The sequence below is a fragment of the Tauraco erythrolophus genome, chromosome 4 (assembly GCF_009769465.1).
Source record: "Tauraco erythrolophus isolate bTauEry1 chromosome 4, bTauEry1.pri, whole genome shotgun sequence".
In the NCBI taxonomy this organism is placed as follows: domain Eukaryota; kingdom Metazoa; phylum Chordata; class Aves; order Musophagiformes; family Musophagidae; genus Tauraco; species Tauraco erythrolophus.
In genome coordinates, this window is record NC_141468.1 from 27,569,642 (window position 1) to 27,586,473 (window position 16,832).

The 16,832-nt window shown below is 43.0% G+C and overlaps 1 protein-coding gene across 2 annotated transcripts in view; it reads left to right on the top strand.

The window, feature by feature from the left end:
* Positions 1 to 236: 236 nt before the first annotated feature.
* Positions 237 to 16,832, top strand: part of TSPAN12 (tetraspanin 12) — a 44,793-nt gene continuing 28,197 nt past the window's right edge. The window contains exons 1-3 of one of the 2 annotated variants that reach the window (XM_086610473.1): positions 237 to 302; positions 14,279 to 14,361; positions 15,011 to 15,146. In XM_086610473.1, coding sequence (XP_086466599.1) covers positions 237 to 302; positions 14,279 to 14,361; positions 15,011 to 15,146 — 285 coding nt within the window. The remainder of the gene's footprint in view (positions 303 to 14,278; positions 14,362 to 15,010; positions 15,147 to 16,832) is intronic. The other variant, XM_086610474.1, reaches the window with a different exon arrangement.

The following is a 16,832-nucleotide window of genomic DNA, read 5'->3' on the forward strand; positions in this document are numbered from 1 at the left end:
TGCCGGGGGTGGGCGACCGGTGGGCGCTGCGGGGGTACCCGCGGGGCGCGGCGGGTCCACGGCCGCGTCGCCGCTCGGCTCGGCTCGGCTCCGCCGCCTCCACCTGCGCGCTGGTTCTTCGGCATTGAGGACTCGCCCGGCCCCTCTCCGCCTCTTCCCCTGCAGGGCGCCGGCGGCCCGGCCTCGGGAGGGAGAATGTGGTGAGAGAATGGGGCTGTCTCCCCGAAGGGCTCGCCATGGCCAGGGAGGACTCGGTGAAGTGCCTGCGCTGCCTGCTCTACGCCCTCAACCTCCTCTTCTGGGTGAGTGGAGCGACGCGGGCCGGGCCGGGCTCCCGCTGCCGCCGCCCGAGCAGGCGGCGACCTGGCGGCGCGGGTGGCAAGGAGGGCGCCGGGGGCCCGGTGGGCACGGCCGGCTCCGACCGCTGGCGGAGGGGTAGAAGTGCCTGCCTTGGTGTCCTTGATGTGCGCCCCATGCCGGGCAGTTCCCATCAGGGAGTACCGATCGCTTAAAAAAAACCACAAAAAAAACAAACAAAAAAAACCTTTGGAAACTCGTTGGAAGTAAAATTAGATTTGGTATTAACCTAGTGTTATAAATACACGTGTGAATTTGTGCACCTTTAATACGTAGAGAGGGAAATATTCACGGGTGCTGTCTTTTCCTGACTGGAGGAGTTTCAGAGCATCCTCTGACCCAAGCTGAACTCCAGGCTCTTACAGGTATCTGAGCAGTCAGCTGCACTGCAAAGGTCTTACTGGAGTCTCTTTTATGCTTTCAGTGGCTAGATCCTAACTGTCGTGTTTTCAGCATTTCAGTCGGAGCTGTATTTGTAGCAGCAGGGTTTCTCGCTCTCCAGCATAAGTGGGTGTGTTCAGCACTTGCTCGTAAACTTTCCCAGCTCTGGACAAACAGCATGATGAAGATTGCTCAGAGTCCTCACTCACTTGCACCAAAGGAAGTCTGCTGTACCTGTGTAGTTGAGATTTGTGCTGGGTAAGAGTAAGAGAGTGAAAGAGCAAAATGTGACATCAGAATTGAGATAAAGTACTTTCTATATAATGTAAGTGATTTGAAAATATGGTGAAAGTACACAGCTTTGTATATTGGATTTAACAGAGGTGAAAAATAAGTTATTTCTGTAGTGCATATAGGAATAAAGTCCTTTAATAGGAGATGAGGAAATCTTTTTTTAAAAAAAGGATGTGTAATTGTTTCTCACGTCATACATGGTTTCCATTGGATGCGGTACAAAATCTAAAAACCTATATTTTCTTTTAAGATGAAGGTTGCCTGTGTTCAGCTAACCTGAGTTCAACTTCACATTTTTACACCTATGCTGTTAGAGTTGAGTGAACAGACATCCACATGGTTGAAAACGTCCTGTCCTGCTGTTGGTTGTTTTCATCTGGTTTCCACGATTCCTGCCTTGAGCTTTCCTCATTGGTTCCCATTCACACCTTAACTAACCGCTCTTTGTCCTGTTAAATTTTCCCTTGCCCTCCATGGGTGTTGCCTGCTGTGTCCCATCAGATTTAGTACTCAGTGACAGCTTTTATAGTCGAAGCAGCCGTTTAGGTGGTACCCAGGTTACACATGAGGTTATATGCTCACGCTGTGTCAGTTCATCTGTTGCGTGGTGATGAGGGCCTTGATGCTGGAGCCAAATGCTTCATTTCTCAGTCTCGAGATGCTTGTTTTGTGTAGGAAAGCCTGCCCTTATCTTTGGAGGGGACTACTGCATTGTGTTGCAGTTCCTCTCTAGGGAGATCAAGTTCTCACCTGGGAGATTCAAATATGTCTGCCCTCTTTGCTCAAATTCTGAGTTCCTTTTCATGTCAGATTTCTCCTTCCTACTTTTCATTGGTTTGTTCATGTGTTTTTCTGTTGTGGACCTCAGGTGTGGAGCTACACAGCACCTTTGAGCTTGGCAGTGAAACAGCACTAACTACAACAGTAATGCAGTGCTGCTGTTAATTTTGTCCATTCTTAATTCACGTCTAGATTTGGTTTAAAGCATTCATGGCTAGAAATAATTTCTCATTCTTTAGATTTTGTTGCCCTTTAAATAATGATATCTCAGATCGCCCTTAACTAGAAAGTGTGGTGGTTTTCTTATGGGAAGAAGGATCTTTGGAGTTTGTTGTGGTATCACAAGTCCTAGGGAAGAAAATGGTAACTTCTTATGCTTGTCTCCAAAATATAAAAAATGTCTGTAATTAATCTTCCTTGCTGAGGCCAGGACACTAGAAGTTACACCCAAGCAGCTATGTGAAATCTGTACCGTGCTGCAGGATGTGAATATGTAATTAAATAATAAATGCCAGTATAGCAGATGACTTGCACCACAGATGTGGCTTAGAATTAAAGCTGTCTTCCATAATGTATATAAAAGTAAAGTTGTTTGAGCTCAAATGAAAAATTGTCCAGTCCATTTGGAGTTCTCTGCATTTTACAAAGCAGATGAATGCAATGGTTTCATTCAAAGCAAATAAACAAATAAGCAAAAAACCCCAAGTCTGCCGGAATTGTGTGTTAAGAAGTAGGATGTGTAGTGGGTAAGTAGTGAAACGCATTGCAGTTCCATCAGACTTTTTCGGAGGAATGTGTATGTAAAAACCTCCTTCTGCTTCCTATCTGGTTCTGTTCAGATGTGTATTTAACAGCTAAATACCAATCCGCTACAAGCTGCTTGTAGTGAAATCGGCCATTTCTCCTCCTCTGACAGAACCTGAATTTTGTCCTGTTGGGCTCAGAGAGAGTTTTGCTGCTGCCTTTTGTGAGTGTCAGAGCATGACCCCTGGGGCAGAGTTCTGTTGTGAAAAGTTCCCCTGGCAGCAGGTGTGTACCCACTGGTGTGGCGATGGGGCTGTGGTTTCCCCTTGCTGCTGCTCTTCCTTCTCTTTGGAAAGCTTTAGCTTGCCTGTCGCTTGTGTTAGTGCTCACAGTGATAAATACCACTGCAGGTTATGGGCTGGATGTCAGGAAGTTTAGAGTAGATCAGCCCCTTGAAAATGGGCAGCCGTGTTCCTCCTGCATCCTGAGCACGGTGAGATCTGTCCCAGTGGGTAAAGATGAGAGTGATGCACGACTCCAGGGTCTGTACAGACCTCCCGATTTGGGATGCATACATGTCATTCCCTTCCAGCCCGATCTGGGAGCGTTTTACTCCCTCCCTCCCTCCCAAGGACTGTTGCCTCCAAGTGGCTTCAAGTCTGTTGATAACGTGCCCAGTTGCTGTGTCAGTTATCAGTGTTTGGCTACAAACAGTGAAGATGTGCAAACAGTAAAATCATGGTTTGATTGAGGGTTCTGGCTGGAATAGGGTGACTTTCTCCCCCTGTTTCACTGTGGTGGTGTCCAGTGGTAGGTCTAACCACATGTTGTGCAAAAAGGATTGCCTTCTCCTCCAAGCTAGAGATTGAAGCTTTTGAAGGCCTCGCAAAAACTGTGCAAGAGCCAGTCGTCACTGTCTGGTACAACCAGATTGTCGACCTGTTAGAAGGGAACATCTAATGTAAACTTCAAGTGTGTCGTGCGTATAACTGTCCCAGCATGTGTACGATGGGACTCCAGCATCTGTCATTGCCAGCCTGGTGATGGCAGACTAGTGCACATGAAGCTCCTTAAGAAGATGTTACGCATAACACAGGTAGCTAATCTGGCCATCAGTCTTGCTGAAAAACTTAAGATGTGAATGGTTGCTGCAACACACTGGTGTCTTCATAATTCAGTTACTGTCAGAGCCTACAGAAGCAGAGAAGTGGGAGAACTTTTATCAGTCACTCTGCTGCAATCCTTATACTGTCTCCAAAGCATTGCTTGTAAGTGTACAGCTGCCTGCTCTTTGGAAAGAAAGAACCTTTTTTTACTGGGCTCAGCTGATGAGCTGTGGTGTAGAATGGTAGACAGGGCGATGTACCTGTGTGTGTGTGAGAGGGAGGCAGGCAATGTTATTTGTTTCGCTTTTCTTTTTGTCATTTTTGGCCTGAAGACTGCTTAGCTGTAAATAACTCATAAGCAATCACTGGAAGCCCAAGACTCTGTTTTAGTGGTTCATCCTGTTTTGAAAATGGAACAATAAATATATTCCCTTTGCTGCTCCAGAAAAACCTTGGTTTTGTGGATGTGAATGGATCGGAGCTGCCACTTGCGGCAGATCTTGAAAGGTGTTTTTTTCTGAGGTGGGAATAAACCTGTTGTCAGTGCTCTAATTGTTCTTGATTAAGTGACTGACTGTGGTAATAGACCTGATACCCTTCTGGAAGCTGTTTCCAAGGTCAATTGAATCATGCATCTGGCTGCAAGATATCTCTTTCAAAGTGACAGGAGTTGCAGTTTCAGGAGCTCCTCAGTCTTCTGGTTTCACAGGGTTTTTTTTGTCAGTGCCATGGACAAAGAATATCCTTTAGACTAAATCCTGCAGTTGGCATTTGGTTTTGTTCTTCTGTGATCCTTGTGCATAAATGAGCATTACTTCTTAAAGTAATTTATGAAACTGAGAGACCTAACTTAATTTCTTCAGGCGTCTCGTCTTTAACATTGCTATTTGCAGTATATTACATTCTGGACAGCCTGCTAAGAAGAGGGGATGTCCAAAAATGCATAATTTGTAGTCAAGACTTAGTGCTTGACTAAGCAGATTCTCTTGATGCTTGAGAAGAAGACATACTCTTACTGCTTCCTAATTTTCTATTCTTTGTGGCAGTACTGGTCTTTATTGTCTCTAGATAGCTTGTGTGTCAGGACTTGGAGAAATATAATTTTGATGGCTCTACAAACACATTTTACGCAGTTTGAGACTAGAGGGTTATTCCTTCTGGTGGGGCTTTTCTATATCGGCAAGCTCCTGACACTGTTCCCGTTCAGTAACGGTCATATATATAACATCTTCATCTTTGTTCATTTTGAACACTGTATAACTTGCCCTCCTGGGAATCCTCCTCGCCACATTTTGCTGTGTTGACATTGTTCTTCTGTTCTTTGCTGTGGTCTCTTCCCCAGTTAAACCACCTTGGCAAGTGTTTATGCCGGGGAGACCTTCAGTCGCAGAACATGGCTGGGCTGTCATAATGGCACAGGCATAACCCGGGGGATTATCCAAGGGCAGCAGCCTGTAGGGGTTGTGCTAGCACAGGAACTAGAAAACAGTGCTGAGTACAGGAAAAATTCAGTCTCCTGGCTGCTTACGCTAATGAGGGATTAAGCAAAGCAATAGCTTTGAGAGGCACAGGCCTGTTTTACTTTTCTTGGCAGCTCAGCCACGTGTGTTCTTTCAAAAAATTGTAAATAGTCAAGATTGGTGAACTAGGTCATGATAGTAGATGCAAATAAAAGCAACACAAATTTTTGCTAATTTTCTCATTTTAAAAAAACCCCAAAATACACCTAAAATGCAGGAAAAAAAATCTATATAGACTTAACACTCATAGTCTTGAGAAAACTGCCAGCTGCTTTTTTTTTTTTTTTTTTTTACTTTTTTTCTGGTGAGCATGAGGCAGAACGGAGGAGCAGCTGCTGTTGTGTCGCTTGTAATCGAGGATGACTGTACTATAGTGACTTGGGCAAATCAAGGTTGTAAGTTGGAGATGACTGTGTCAGAGGTGATAAGGATCTCTTAACTGAGGATTGATAGTGTCACTGGATGTTTGAGCCAAGCCAGCCATGTTGCCACATTCTTCACCTTGTGAGGTTTTTCTGCCTGAGGATATGCTGTTTCTCTTGAGCAGTGCCTAAGCTTTCCTTCACGTACATGGCAATACTATCTAATTTAGACTATGTGATTGCATCAGTAAACCCTCCTGGCAGGGAGTAGAAATTGTTTTGCCTCTATCTTGAACTTGTGCTTGTGAACAGAAAAGAAAAAAATCACATAAAATGAAAGAGGAGTAAGCTTCCAGTTAGGTTTCCTTTTGTTTTTAATACTTCGCACATTTAAATCTTCTAGTTTTGGCTATGTGTACCACCTGAGAATTTAGAGCAAAGGAATATTAGTGTTGTACAAGGAAGCGCTTAAGGTGGTTGGAAGCAGTGGTATTGTGTTTCCTTCTTTTTTCAACCTCAAATGTATGTCTTGCATCTTGTAATTTTTTCCCTCATTTTTCAAATCTACTGTGACACGAGCAAAAAATCAGTCTATCCTCCCTTCCCTGGAATCAGATTCTGTATAGAGGTGGTGCTTCTGCTGCTTTCCAACTTCCACTCACATTGGTGGTATTGTAAATACTTAGAATGAATGGAGTTGGGGTCAAATTTTTGAGGCATTTAAATGACTGATAATATCCATTGAAATGAATGCTGCTTGGTGGGGGTACCTGTAGCAGTGTAAATGTGGGGCTCATTCTAGGCTAATGTGCTGTGCTTTTAGAGACTGCAGTGTAGATGTGCGTAATTGAAACCTGGTTTTCTTAGCATTCTCGTGTAAAGAAAATATACTGGCCTCTGTGGGAATACAGTGTCTTTTAAAGGAATGCGTTTGGCAGAGCAAGCTATAGGAGTTTTAAAGGACTAAAAATACTTTTAATTCTGGTCTTTGAGAAATCTCTTACTTTTTGATGTCTTTAAGTGGCAATATTTATATAACATCATTACATGACCAGATCATGTCCTAACAAAGTAATGCAGAGTTCAGTCAAGTTAACTTTGTATGTACTTTATATAATGTTTTATCCCACATGTCTTCGTAGGTGACATGGCTCACCCTGCATGGCTTGTCAACAGTGAATTGGTAGACAAGTGTCTGCAAAACAGTCCTGAAAAATAGAGTGGCTTGATGTGATGATGGAAAGGAAAAAACAAACCCAGACCCCACCCTAATGTTAGAAACGACATGAATATACTTCTTAATTGGCATTCAGAAATTAATGAAACCACGGACATTTTTTGAGTAATCCACACGATTAACTGTGTGGAGCTCACCTTCAACCTTGAGGGTGAAGGTACAAAGCTGTGCTGACTAGATTTGAGCCAATAGCTCAAGGGGAAGGAAGAACTTCAGACTGTGTGCTTATGCAGTACCTGGAGCTCTGAGCATTGCTGCAAATTACTCGCGATTAGCAGCACATGCCTCTGCCTTCCTGAAAGGAAAAGGTCTCTTTTGACAGTGAGGTGGTGACTTTTAGGAAAAGTGCCACAAATTGAGCCCTAACAAGAAATCACAGAATGTTAGGGATTGGAAGGGACCTCAAAGGATCATCTAGTCCAATCCCCCTGCCGGAGCAGGACCACCTAAATTAGATCACACAAGAACGTGTCCAGGCAGGTTTTGAACATCTCCAGAGAAGGAGACTCCACAACCTCTCTGGGCAGCCTGTTCCAGTGTTCTGTTACTCTTACTGTGAGGAAGTTCTTCCTCATGTTTAAGCAGAACCTCCTATGTTCCAGCTTATATCCATTTCCCCTTGTCCCCTTGTTGGATGCCAGTGAGAAGAGCCTGGCTCCATCCTCATGACAGTCACCCTTTACATATTTATAAACATTAATAAGGTCCCCCCTCAGTCTCCTCTTCTCCAAGCTAAAGAGACCCAGCTCCCTCAGCCTTTCCTCATAAGGGAGGTGCTCCACTCCCTTAATCATCTTTGTGGCCCTGCGTTGGACTCTCTCAAGCAGTTCCTTGTCCTTCTTGAACTGAGGGGCCCAGAACTGGACACAATATTCACCAGGGCAGAGTAGAGGGGGAGGAGAACCTCTCGACCTACTAACCACACCCCTTCTAATACACCCCAGGATGCCATTGGCCTTCTTGGCCACAGGGGCACATTGCTGGCTCATGGTCATCCTGCTGTCCACCAGGACTCCCAGGTCCCTTTCCCCTGTGCTGTTCCCCAACAGTTCAGTCCCCAACTTGTACTGGTACATGGGGTTGTTCTTACCCAGATGCAAGACTCTACACTTGCCCTTGTTGTATTTCATTAAATTTCTCACCGCCCAATTTTCCAGCCTGTCCAGGTCTCTCTGAATGGCAGCACAGCCTTCAGGTGTGACAGTCACTCCTCCCAGTTTAGTGTTATCAGCAAACTTGCTGACCATGCACTCTATTCCATCATCCAAGTCATTGATGAATATGTTGAACAATAGTGGTCCCAGTACCGATCCTTGAGGGACTCCACTGGATACAGGCCTCCAACTGGACTCTGTCCCATTGACCACTACTCTCTGGCTTCTGTCCTTCAGTGCCTAGGTAGGCACAGAGAGAATGGATGCAGAAATATATGTCTTTTCTTATCTCTTTTAGCTTTTAAAGCTACACAACCCGGTTGATACGTGAGTCTGACACTTGGAAGAACCAGCTGGTAGATGAACTATACCTCGACCTCTTTGCATATTTGGGCTCGTATTTGTTCTTTATGCTGTGCTGCTGCAGGACCCGTTAGCAGCCTGTCTGTGCTCCCGCAGTTGCCGTATTGCAAAGTGTACAAGTTCCAGCCCGTGCCAAACGCAGAGCAGGTTGTTAACTCACTGTTGCAGCTGTGCAAGCAGAACAGGATTCGAAGTGCAAATAAGTACATGCTTCAGCTGTTTGCAAGTGGGAGGGGACCAAGGCACAACCCTGTGTAGGAGCCTTAGCTAAAACTAAATGTTGGCATGTCCATGGAATAAAAGTTGCATTAGTGGGGAATAAGGGAATTTCTTTTTTTTTATAGGTCACTCTTCTTTCTGCAAACATTTAAATGCTTTTGCCAGGTAATACAGAAAAACAAGACCTCTTGTCCTGCTCTCCCCTGCCCTTACGCTCCTCCCTCCCAAAAAAATGTAGTTGTCTGTTTGTCCAGGGATCTGAGTCATCTGTGTTTGTTCAGTGATCTGAATATTGAACCTAATTGTGAAAATCCTGTGAAAGCATTGCAACATGCTCTGTTCATGACCTTGTAGTGATTTACCATCCCCACCCCCCGACTTTGGCAAGTCACAGCTCAGGTTACCCAAATCAATTTTAACTGGAAAAATTTCTCAAGGTTTATTTCTTTACTAAAATTAAAGTACATATTCTGATGAATGTTGTTGTTTCTTGGAAGTAATTTCCTTGGAGCTGGAAACCTTTTTCTGCAAAGTGAGTTGCTCTGTAGTGCTGCTAGTTGGCATTTTGTGTGGGTACCAGAGCGTGACTTGAAGTTTTTTACCTCATCTGTGAGAATAAAAAGATAAAAAGTGTGTTATACTTTTAATCTTTCCTCTGATTTAATAGTGAAAAAAACCCTTCTCTCAAATATGAGCACAGCAACAAAAATTAAGGTGTTAGAATGTTTGAATGAAAAAAAAGTGATGAGAGAATGAAAACAGGTGTGCAAATAGTGACAGCAATTGGTCTTGCTTCCTCAGAGACAGAAATCCGTGTCCATTTATTAATTGAAAATACACATGTATTTTACAGTTTAGGTATGGCCTCAAAGACATTGTGAGTAGGACTGTCACAATAAGAACTTAAAATATATACTTAATGAATAAAAGATGGTTTAATATTTTTGTTTTGATGCATAATTTATGTAAGAGTTCCAAAGACAAGTTAAACTATGCTTGGAAATGACCACTTCTAGTAGTTTGAGTCCATCGTTGGATGTTGTAATTCAGTTTTCTGAGAAAGCTCTAGTAGCTTTAAAAACTTTATGTTACAAATTAGTTTTGAAGTTTTATATATTATTGTGTGATCTGCTTATTGCTCGTATGTAAAAATATAATTTATTACCTTTGTTTAATCAGTGTGAAAATATATTTAAAATAGAGTATGACAGCAGGCAGTTTTGTAAACTTCAGTTTAGTGTTGGTGGCTGTATAACATATTGTGATGGTTCAGAATGAAACCCATAGTGACTTGTGCAGCCAGCTGCAACAAATAAACATGTTTTACTGCCTACTGTCATATTATGTTTACAGCACAGCAGACTGGCTGTCATCAGAGAAGTTTGAATGAAAACTTTTTGGTGAAACGATGTAACTGCTAATGTGGTGAGAATTATCTTGGTGGTTTTATTTTTCATAAACTTGTATCCTCTCGTCTTATTACTTAATACAGATTTCTAATTGTATTTTACATCTAAATTAGTTACAAAACAAGGGCTGAAGTAGGGGCTGCCTATTTTTTGAGGCCACCTTTTTTCCATTCTCCAAATGAACTGAGAAAAACTGTAATTGGGGACCTTGCCCCTGCCCATGTTTCTTTGAAAATCGTGTGGCAGTGAACTGCAGCAATGTGACTGCTGTTCCTTGCTGGTAGGTTTGGATGCACACCAAGGTTTTTGAGGAGGTTGTTACTGTTCCTGGCACTTGAGGATGCTTCGTGCTTTACGGGGCAGCACATACATGTGTTGAGTTATATGGAGGAAGCCATGGAGGTCAGGCATGCGTGTCCTGTTCTTGTCGTGATTCCCCTATGGCTATGGAGCAGTTGAGCAAGTCAATCGATGGATGTGAGTTAGTGCTTGATAATCTTTTTGTCACTAACTAAACATCAGTCACTTTGCAGGGCAGTCTGGTGTTGCAAATCCATTTTTTGTCCTGTAGGGTGTTCCTGCCCAGAGGGTTGCTTTTGCTGATCAGAAGGGATACGACTTTTTTCCCAGCACTTCCTTTTGCTAGTGAAGAGCTACCAAGAACTTGCTGAGTTATGTGCCATAAAACATACCTTTCATAGTCAACCTGTTGATGAATTGCTTTTTTTGAGTTATCACGGTTTGCGTTTCCATGGGCGTCTTTCTTTCAAAAGGAGCTTCTTGGGTGTTCGCCTGTTCTCTTTCTGAGCCATGTCTTTATGCTGCCCCAGTTTGACAGTGTTACTAACTTTCATGGACGTGAATCCTGTGTGTCATAGCACTCTGGCTTTCAGGTCATTCAGAATAATCATAGACTTTCTTCAAAATAATATGCCAAAGGTGCCTCCCAAGGAATTTGTCTGGTTGGCAGGAGAGTGTTGCACAGGTAATCTGTGTGTAGCATCTGTGCAGCAGTGAAGTAAGGCATTGTGCGTGTACAGTTTTAGAGTAATGCTGAGCTAGCTCTTCTGGTGATACCATATGTGCAAGGTAAGCGTAGCAGAAGTCACTAATGCCTGAAGGAGTTAATGATGGTGAGATCATTCAGGGCACAGGGTAGGTCAGCAGGTGAGCTGTAGCCTGTCTCTCATAGGGATTACAGGGGGAATTTTGTTGCATGTAATTTGTATCCAGCAAGAAACAGTAGTAATTGGCTGTTAGCTACTTACATTGAAAGAGAACAGCCAGGGGGACCTAAACAGCTAAAAACTTTTTGAATGAAGTGAGAGACCTTTCATAGAGAGCTTATGAATTCTTCTGAGTTCTTATGAATTGAAGTAGTGTTCATATATTTACGTAATTGGTGAAGGTTATGTTTCCTAGGTGAAGTGAAGCAGTCCTTTTCTTCCAGTTGCTGTTCATAAGTGAAAATGGAGTTATGTTCCATGATACGGTCATTAAGTGTTTCTGTAGAAGTCATACAGCCTTCTGTTGACCACAGCTTGGAGATGTATCTGCCTAGACTCTCCCCTCACTGATTTTATACGGGCCAAAATACATACCTACATAGAGAAAACTCAACTTAGGCAGGCAGAGCAGTTCTCCTTCCTCATTTGCCTTCGTAGGCAAGTCCTTTCTTCTAGCAGACTGAATGACCCTCTCGGTGGCAGGACTCGGCTAATTTCTTTTGGTCTTTAGGGAGGTCCTTTTTGTCCCCTCTGCCTTTTAGCTGATTGCTTCATGATCTCCCAGTTGTCTCTGAATAACCTGCAGGCTCCGATATCCTTGTGATGACTCTTTTGCCTGCCAAATCTTCTTTCTGCTGAAGAAGTGATCGCTTGCATTCTTCCAAGGAATCCACCTCCTTTCATTGCTGTACAGGAATGTATTGCCACATACTGAAGGTGAAAAGAAAACGAGTGCATCCTGTGAGTTCCTAACAGAGAGCGGAGACTAGGCAGTCCACCAGTCTGGTATGGGAGGAAGAATATTTTTCTGGTGTGGTTTTTGTAGCAGACCATCTGGCTATTATTAAAAGTTGCTGAGGAGTGTGGTTTTGATGGACTTCTCACTCCTGAGCATCGCTGCTATAAAGCAAAGTAACCAAATTTATCTTAAATATTTTATTATAAACAGAGTGCAAGTGAAAGCTAATGCTTTCCTCTGTATCAGCAGGTCTTGTAGGAGGTGTGAAGGGTTAAAAATGTTTTCTGTTGCTTTTTGACCATAAGAAAGTAGGCTGCCTGCTTGTAGTCTTCTTTACCTCTCTTTGTGTTAGGAACATATTTTTTATTGCTTGTGTGGTGTATTTACCTGATGCTTTCTTCCAAGGAGGTAGCCATTGTCGAGAAGTTTATCTAGGAGGAGATTCTAGTCATCTTCTTTTCCTTGCTGCAAATAACACAACAGAAAACGCTCTTTAGTCCTGCTGTTCCACCAGCCAAAATAGATCCCATGGAGTGTAAAGGCCATGTGTGCATGCGGTAGACTTGCAGCTTGCACTGGCTTTCAGGACTGTGCTTGCAGCATGCCGAGCACCCAGGGCTCTTGCTGGCATCACCCAGAACCAAGGCAGTGCCTGTACTTTGTGCATCAGTTTTGAAAAGCAGGAGAAAGCTGCGGGGTAGCTGCTGGGACTTCTCGTGAAATTTTACAGGCAGAAGTTGCCTGCTGTGGGCGTGCCGCAGGCAAAGGAGCCGGTAAGGACACAGAGCGACTTTTCATGTGTGTTAGGTTTGAACGGGTTGACTTGTTCTTCATAACAACTTTGAGGAGGTGTGAGGGCGTGTGGGAAGCGAGCTGTTGAAGACAACAGTGAGCACTTCTCACTAATTTAAGAAGCTGTTAGTAAAATGCTGAGTTTTCCTGGTGTACACCTGTACAATGCATGAAGACAGCAGTATTCAGGAGAGCCAGCATGCTTTGGTCTCCCTCCCTCAGCTAGACAGTGGTGCTTCAGAGGTCCTGAGCCTACTAGGTTCAGGCCCTGAGCTGTAGTTCACACTTAGGTGCCCAGGTGAGATTGATATTCCTGAATTCTCCTTTGGGTGTGATAAATCAGCTGAATTCCATGAAATAGTTTGAGAAGTAAGCAGTGGCATTAGTATCCTTAACTTTGCTCCGTTTTGAGGAAAAGCTTAGTGGTTCCCTCCTCTCCTTCAAGGAGTTCATAGCTGCATCTCACACCTTCTGTTTGGGGAACAGTGCTCTGTCCATCCTGTGCATGCAGGAGGAGATGCGGTGCTCTTGGAGCCAGAGGGCATGCACAAAGGTGGGAGGGATGACTGCTGCTGATAGGTGAGCTCTCCTCCAGGAGGAAGGGCGTACTGACTTACCTAGCCACTGTAATTGTATTACCTAGTGCAAAATACATGGACAAGTGCCATGAAGAGTGCCTTGTCCTCTAGCAGTACCTCTGCCACAGCAGCAGAAGACCTAGTGCTGTCATGGTGCAGCAGGTATGTTCTGACCACGTTGTTGAGGTTTGGCTCTCAAGAAAATCAGAGTCCAGCGCTTCTATGGATAGATCCCAGGCATGCTGGAGTACACGATGGCATCAGGTGACAGAAACCCAGGTTTGCTGAGGTGGTGGCAATTCTAGGTTCAGTCTCAGGGGTTTACTTGCTGTAGGTGCAGTCCTGGTGAAGGCGTAGTGGCTTTGTGCCTCTCAAGTGCCTGGCAGGTTAGATACCAAATGTTTCGGTGATCTGAAGTTTACAATTGAAGTGCAGTGAGTTTTACTGTTGTTTTACAGTTCAGGAAACTGAAGCATAGTGTTCATGGTGTGACTTTATCTGAATAAGCAAGAGAATCATGTTCTAAATTGGACTCCCAGATAAATCTCCTCTCCTGCGTGTCAGTGAATCAGTACTCTTGTATCCTGTACGTGGCTTCGGATTATTCTTCATTGGCTATGTACCTGAAGATGGCTTCATGATTTCATACAAACTGGTGGATATCACCTGTGAGCCCTGAAAGAGTCACTGATTTTAGCAGCATAAAGCCTCCCTGTTGTTTCTGTAGTACATTGTGCAGTGGTGGGGCTTGAGCCAGCGTTGGCATCACCTCTGCTGGGTGGAAGGGAAGTTATTCCAGGCGTTAACTGTCCATACTGGAAGAAACTATCACGGGCTCTCTAAATACTTGGGCAACAAACCAACTCTAAGCATACAGAAGCAGTTTTAGGGATGGTTAGCTGTTCGGATGAACGAATGCATGAAAGATGTTACTGATGATTGATCCTCTACTTAAATTACGAATGATCTTGAAGTTTCTTTAAACGCATGATAAACAACTTCATCTTTTCTTTTTAGTTGATGTCCATCAGCGTGTTAGGTGTTTCTGCTTGGATGAGAGACTACCTGAATAATGTTCTCACTTTAACTGCAGAAACGAGGTAAAGCTTTCCTTAAACCTATTAATCTGTGTGGGTGATTGATTGCAGTATATGTCGTTCATTCTGTATGGCAAGTTTCCTAATTAGGATTTCAAGAATTAAGAAGCCTTCACTTGAGCTAATTATTGTTTTGTTGAAAGGTGTGTTTTTACAACCTTTTCTGGCATCATCTCAAATTAGAGAAAGGGGAAAGATATGAGTTCAGTCTTGTTTTATTCCTGTGCCTTTCTCTTCTGACAGGGATCAATTTTTGGCTCTTTGCCAACATGTAACCATATTATATTACTCTTTAGTTTTGAATACTTTATTCAGTCCAAAGATTTAGGAATGCTGTTAGTTTTTATTACAGCAGTGCTTATGAGCCCTAGTGATGAAACAGGGCCTCATTGTGCTGCATACTGTGCAAGTGCAAGATGGGAAGATTGCTTTCGCCCTAGAGAGATTTCAGATGATGCATTACTTTCTGGTACCCAAATGCAGCATTTGCCTTTAAAACCACATAGGAGAGATTTCTGTGAAACATGTAAGGCACTGGAAATAACACATCTGCTAATCCACCCTTTTCATTTTAATGGCTATATTACGTTTTTCTTCTGTCATTTTTGTGCGATTATGCTGGTTTTTTGATTATGTTTCTGATTGGTTTTAGGGTGGAGGAGGCTGTCATTTTGACTTACTTTCCTGTGGTCCATCCGGTCATGATTGCAGTGTGCTGTTTCCTCATCATAGTTGGAATGCTGGGCTACTGTGGAACAGTGAAAAGAAATCTGTTGCTCCTTGTATGGGTAGGTTTCATAACCTCTAAAACCAGCTAACTTCTGCTTCGCTTCAACAGTGTAAGAAAAGTTTTAATCCACAGACACTAGATAAATACTGATTATTTTTTATTATGGCGTTGAGTTATGATATTGGGGAGGAATTGTAATTGCAAAGCACACGGTAGGAAAGAATTTATTGCCTAGGCTGCTTTATGCTGTGACTGAAAGACAAGCAGTGTCTCATTTGCAAAAATCCACTTCTTTTAGTAGAAGAGTTGCTGAAGGGAAAAATAATGCAAACTCTTTAAGTACTAATAATTATAGGAATGTGAGTGTGGGAGCCCTGAAATACACACTTATGCTACCCTTTTGACTCCTGGCTGTGCAACACCTAAATAACCTAGACTTTGCTTTATCCCCACAGTTGATTGTGTGTATAAAGTAACAGCATTTGTAGCTGATGGAAGTTAATTCTGAGTGCATTCAGAAGCTTTGCCTTCTCTTACGTGGATGTGGAATTTTGCAGTTGTGTTTGGTTGTGAGCAAGTTTAAAAATAAATTCCAAGTACTTGGCTTTTTTCTTTGTTTGGAGGCTATGTAACTGGGCCAACGGCAGCTGAAAAGCAGTAGTCGCTGCTGTACAAGGCTCTGTCTACGGTTTGACTGTGAGGCGTCAACTGTCAAGGGAATCAAATGCCTCTTTCTTCACCTGGAAGTCAGTGAGTTTGAGGACAATAAAAAAAACCAAAACAAAACACCCCCAAAAAAACAAAGCCCCCAAAGCCCATCAAACTTGCACAACTTTTAAAAGTTTAGAGTTTAAAAATATTTAGACCATTGGCAACACTGACATCAAGCAGTGCCACGTACCTCTATGTTTCTTGGAAGTTTAGCTGGTAGAACTTTACAGTGTTGGGCTTTGTCTTGTAACGAGAGGATGGGCAGGATTCCAAGCAGTCTGTAAGCCCAAGAGAGTGGGAGCAATGGGTGTGAAAGAGGCCTGTCAGACTGGACTGCCATAATTCCCTGGAAGTGTTCGAGGCCAGGTTGGATCAGGCTTTGAGCAACCTGATCTAGTGGAAGGTATCCCTGCCCATGGCAGGAGGGTTGGGACTAAATGATCTTTAATGTCCCTTCCAACTCAAACCATTCTATGATTCTAATTGCGATAGGAGAAAGTGGACAAGTAAAATCCTTCAGCTTTTGAGAATATCCAAGAATCTTACACAAATAGAGCTGGCCTCCTGCTGTTTTTTCACTGCAGTGGGTGTTTGGGTTCTGCCGAAGTGCATACAGTCGCATTTTTCTTGTGGATCTGTGTGGACTTCAGTACCTGATACCTTGACCTCAGCAATTTTGCACAAAATGACCAAAAAAAGAAGTGGGAGGTTGGCTGAGACTTATGCAACCTTTGCTTTTATCTAATATATACAGTATGAAGATTGTTGTTTCAAAGCCATACAGTGAGGAAAAACTCTCATTTAAATCTGAATACTTTTAGTACTATAATAGTCATGCATTTTTTATTTCTAAACCTTAACTTTGCAAAGTTAAAGTCAGTAGGAGCAAGTTCTAAGACAGATGTTGCTTAGTTATGTGCACTTGAATAAAAATAATGGATTAATGTAGTTTTGTACTATATAATTATTTATCTAGCGATCTTTCTTACATACTGTGAAAGAGCTTTGTATATATTTTTGTTTTTTGTAAATA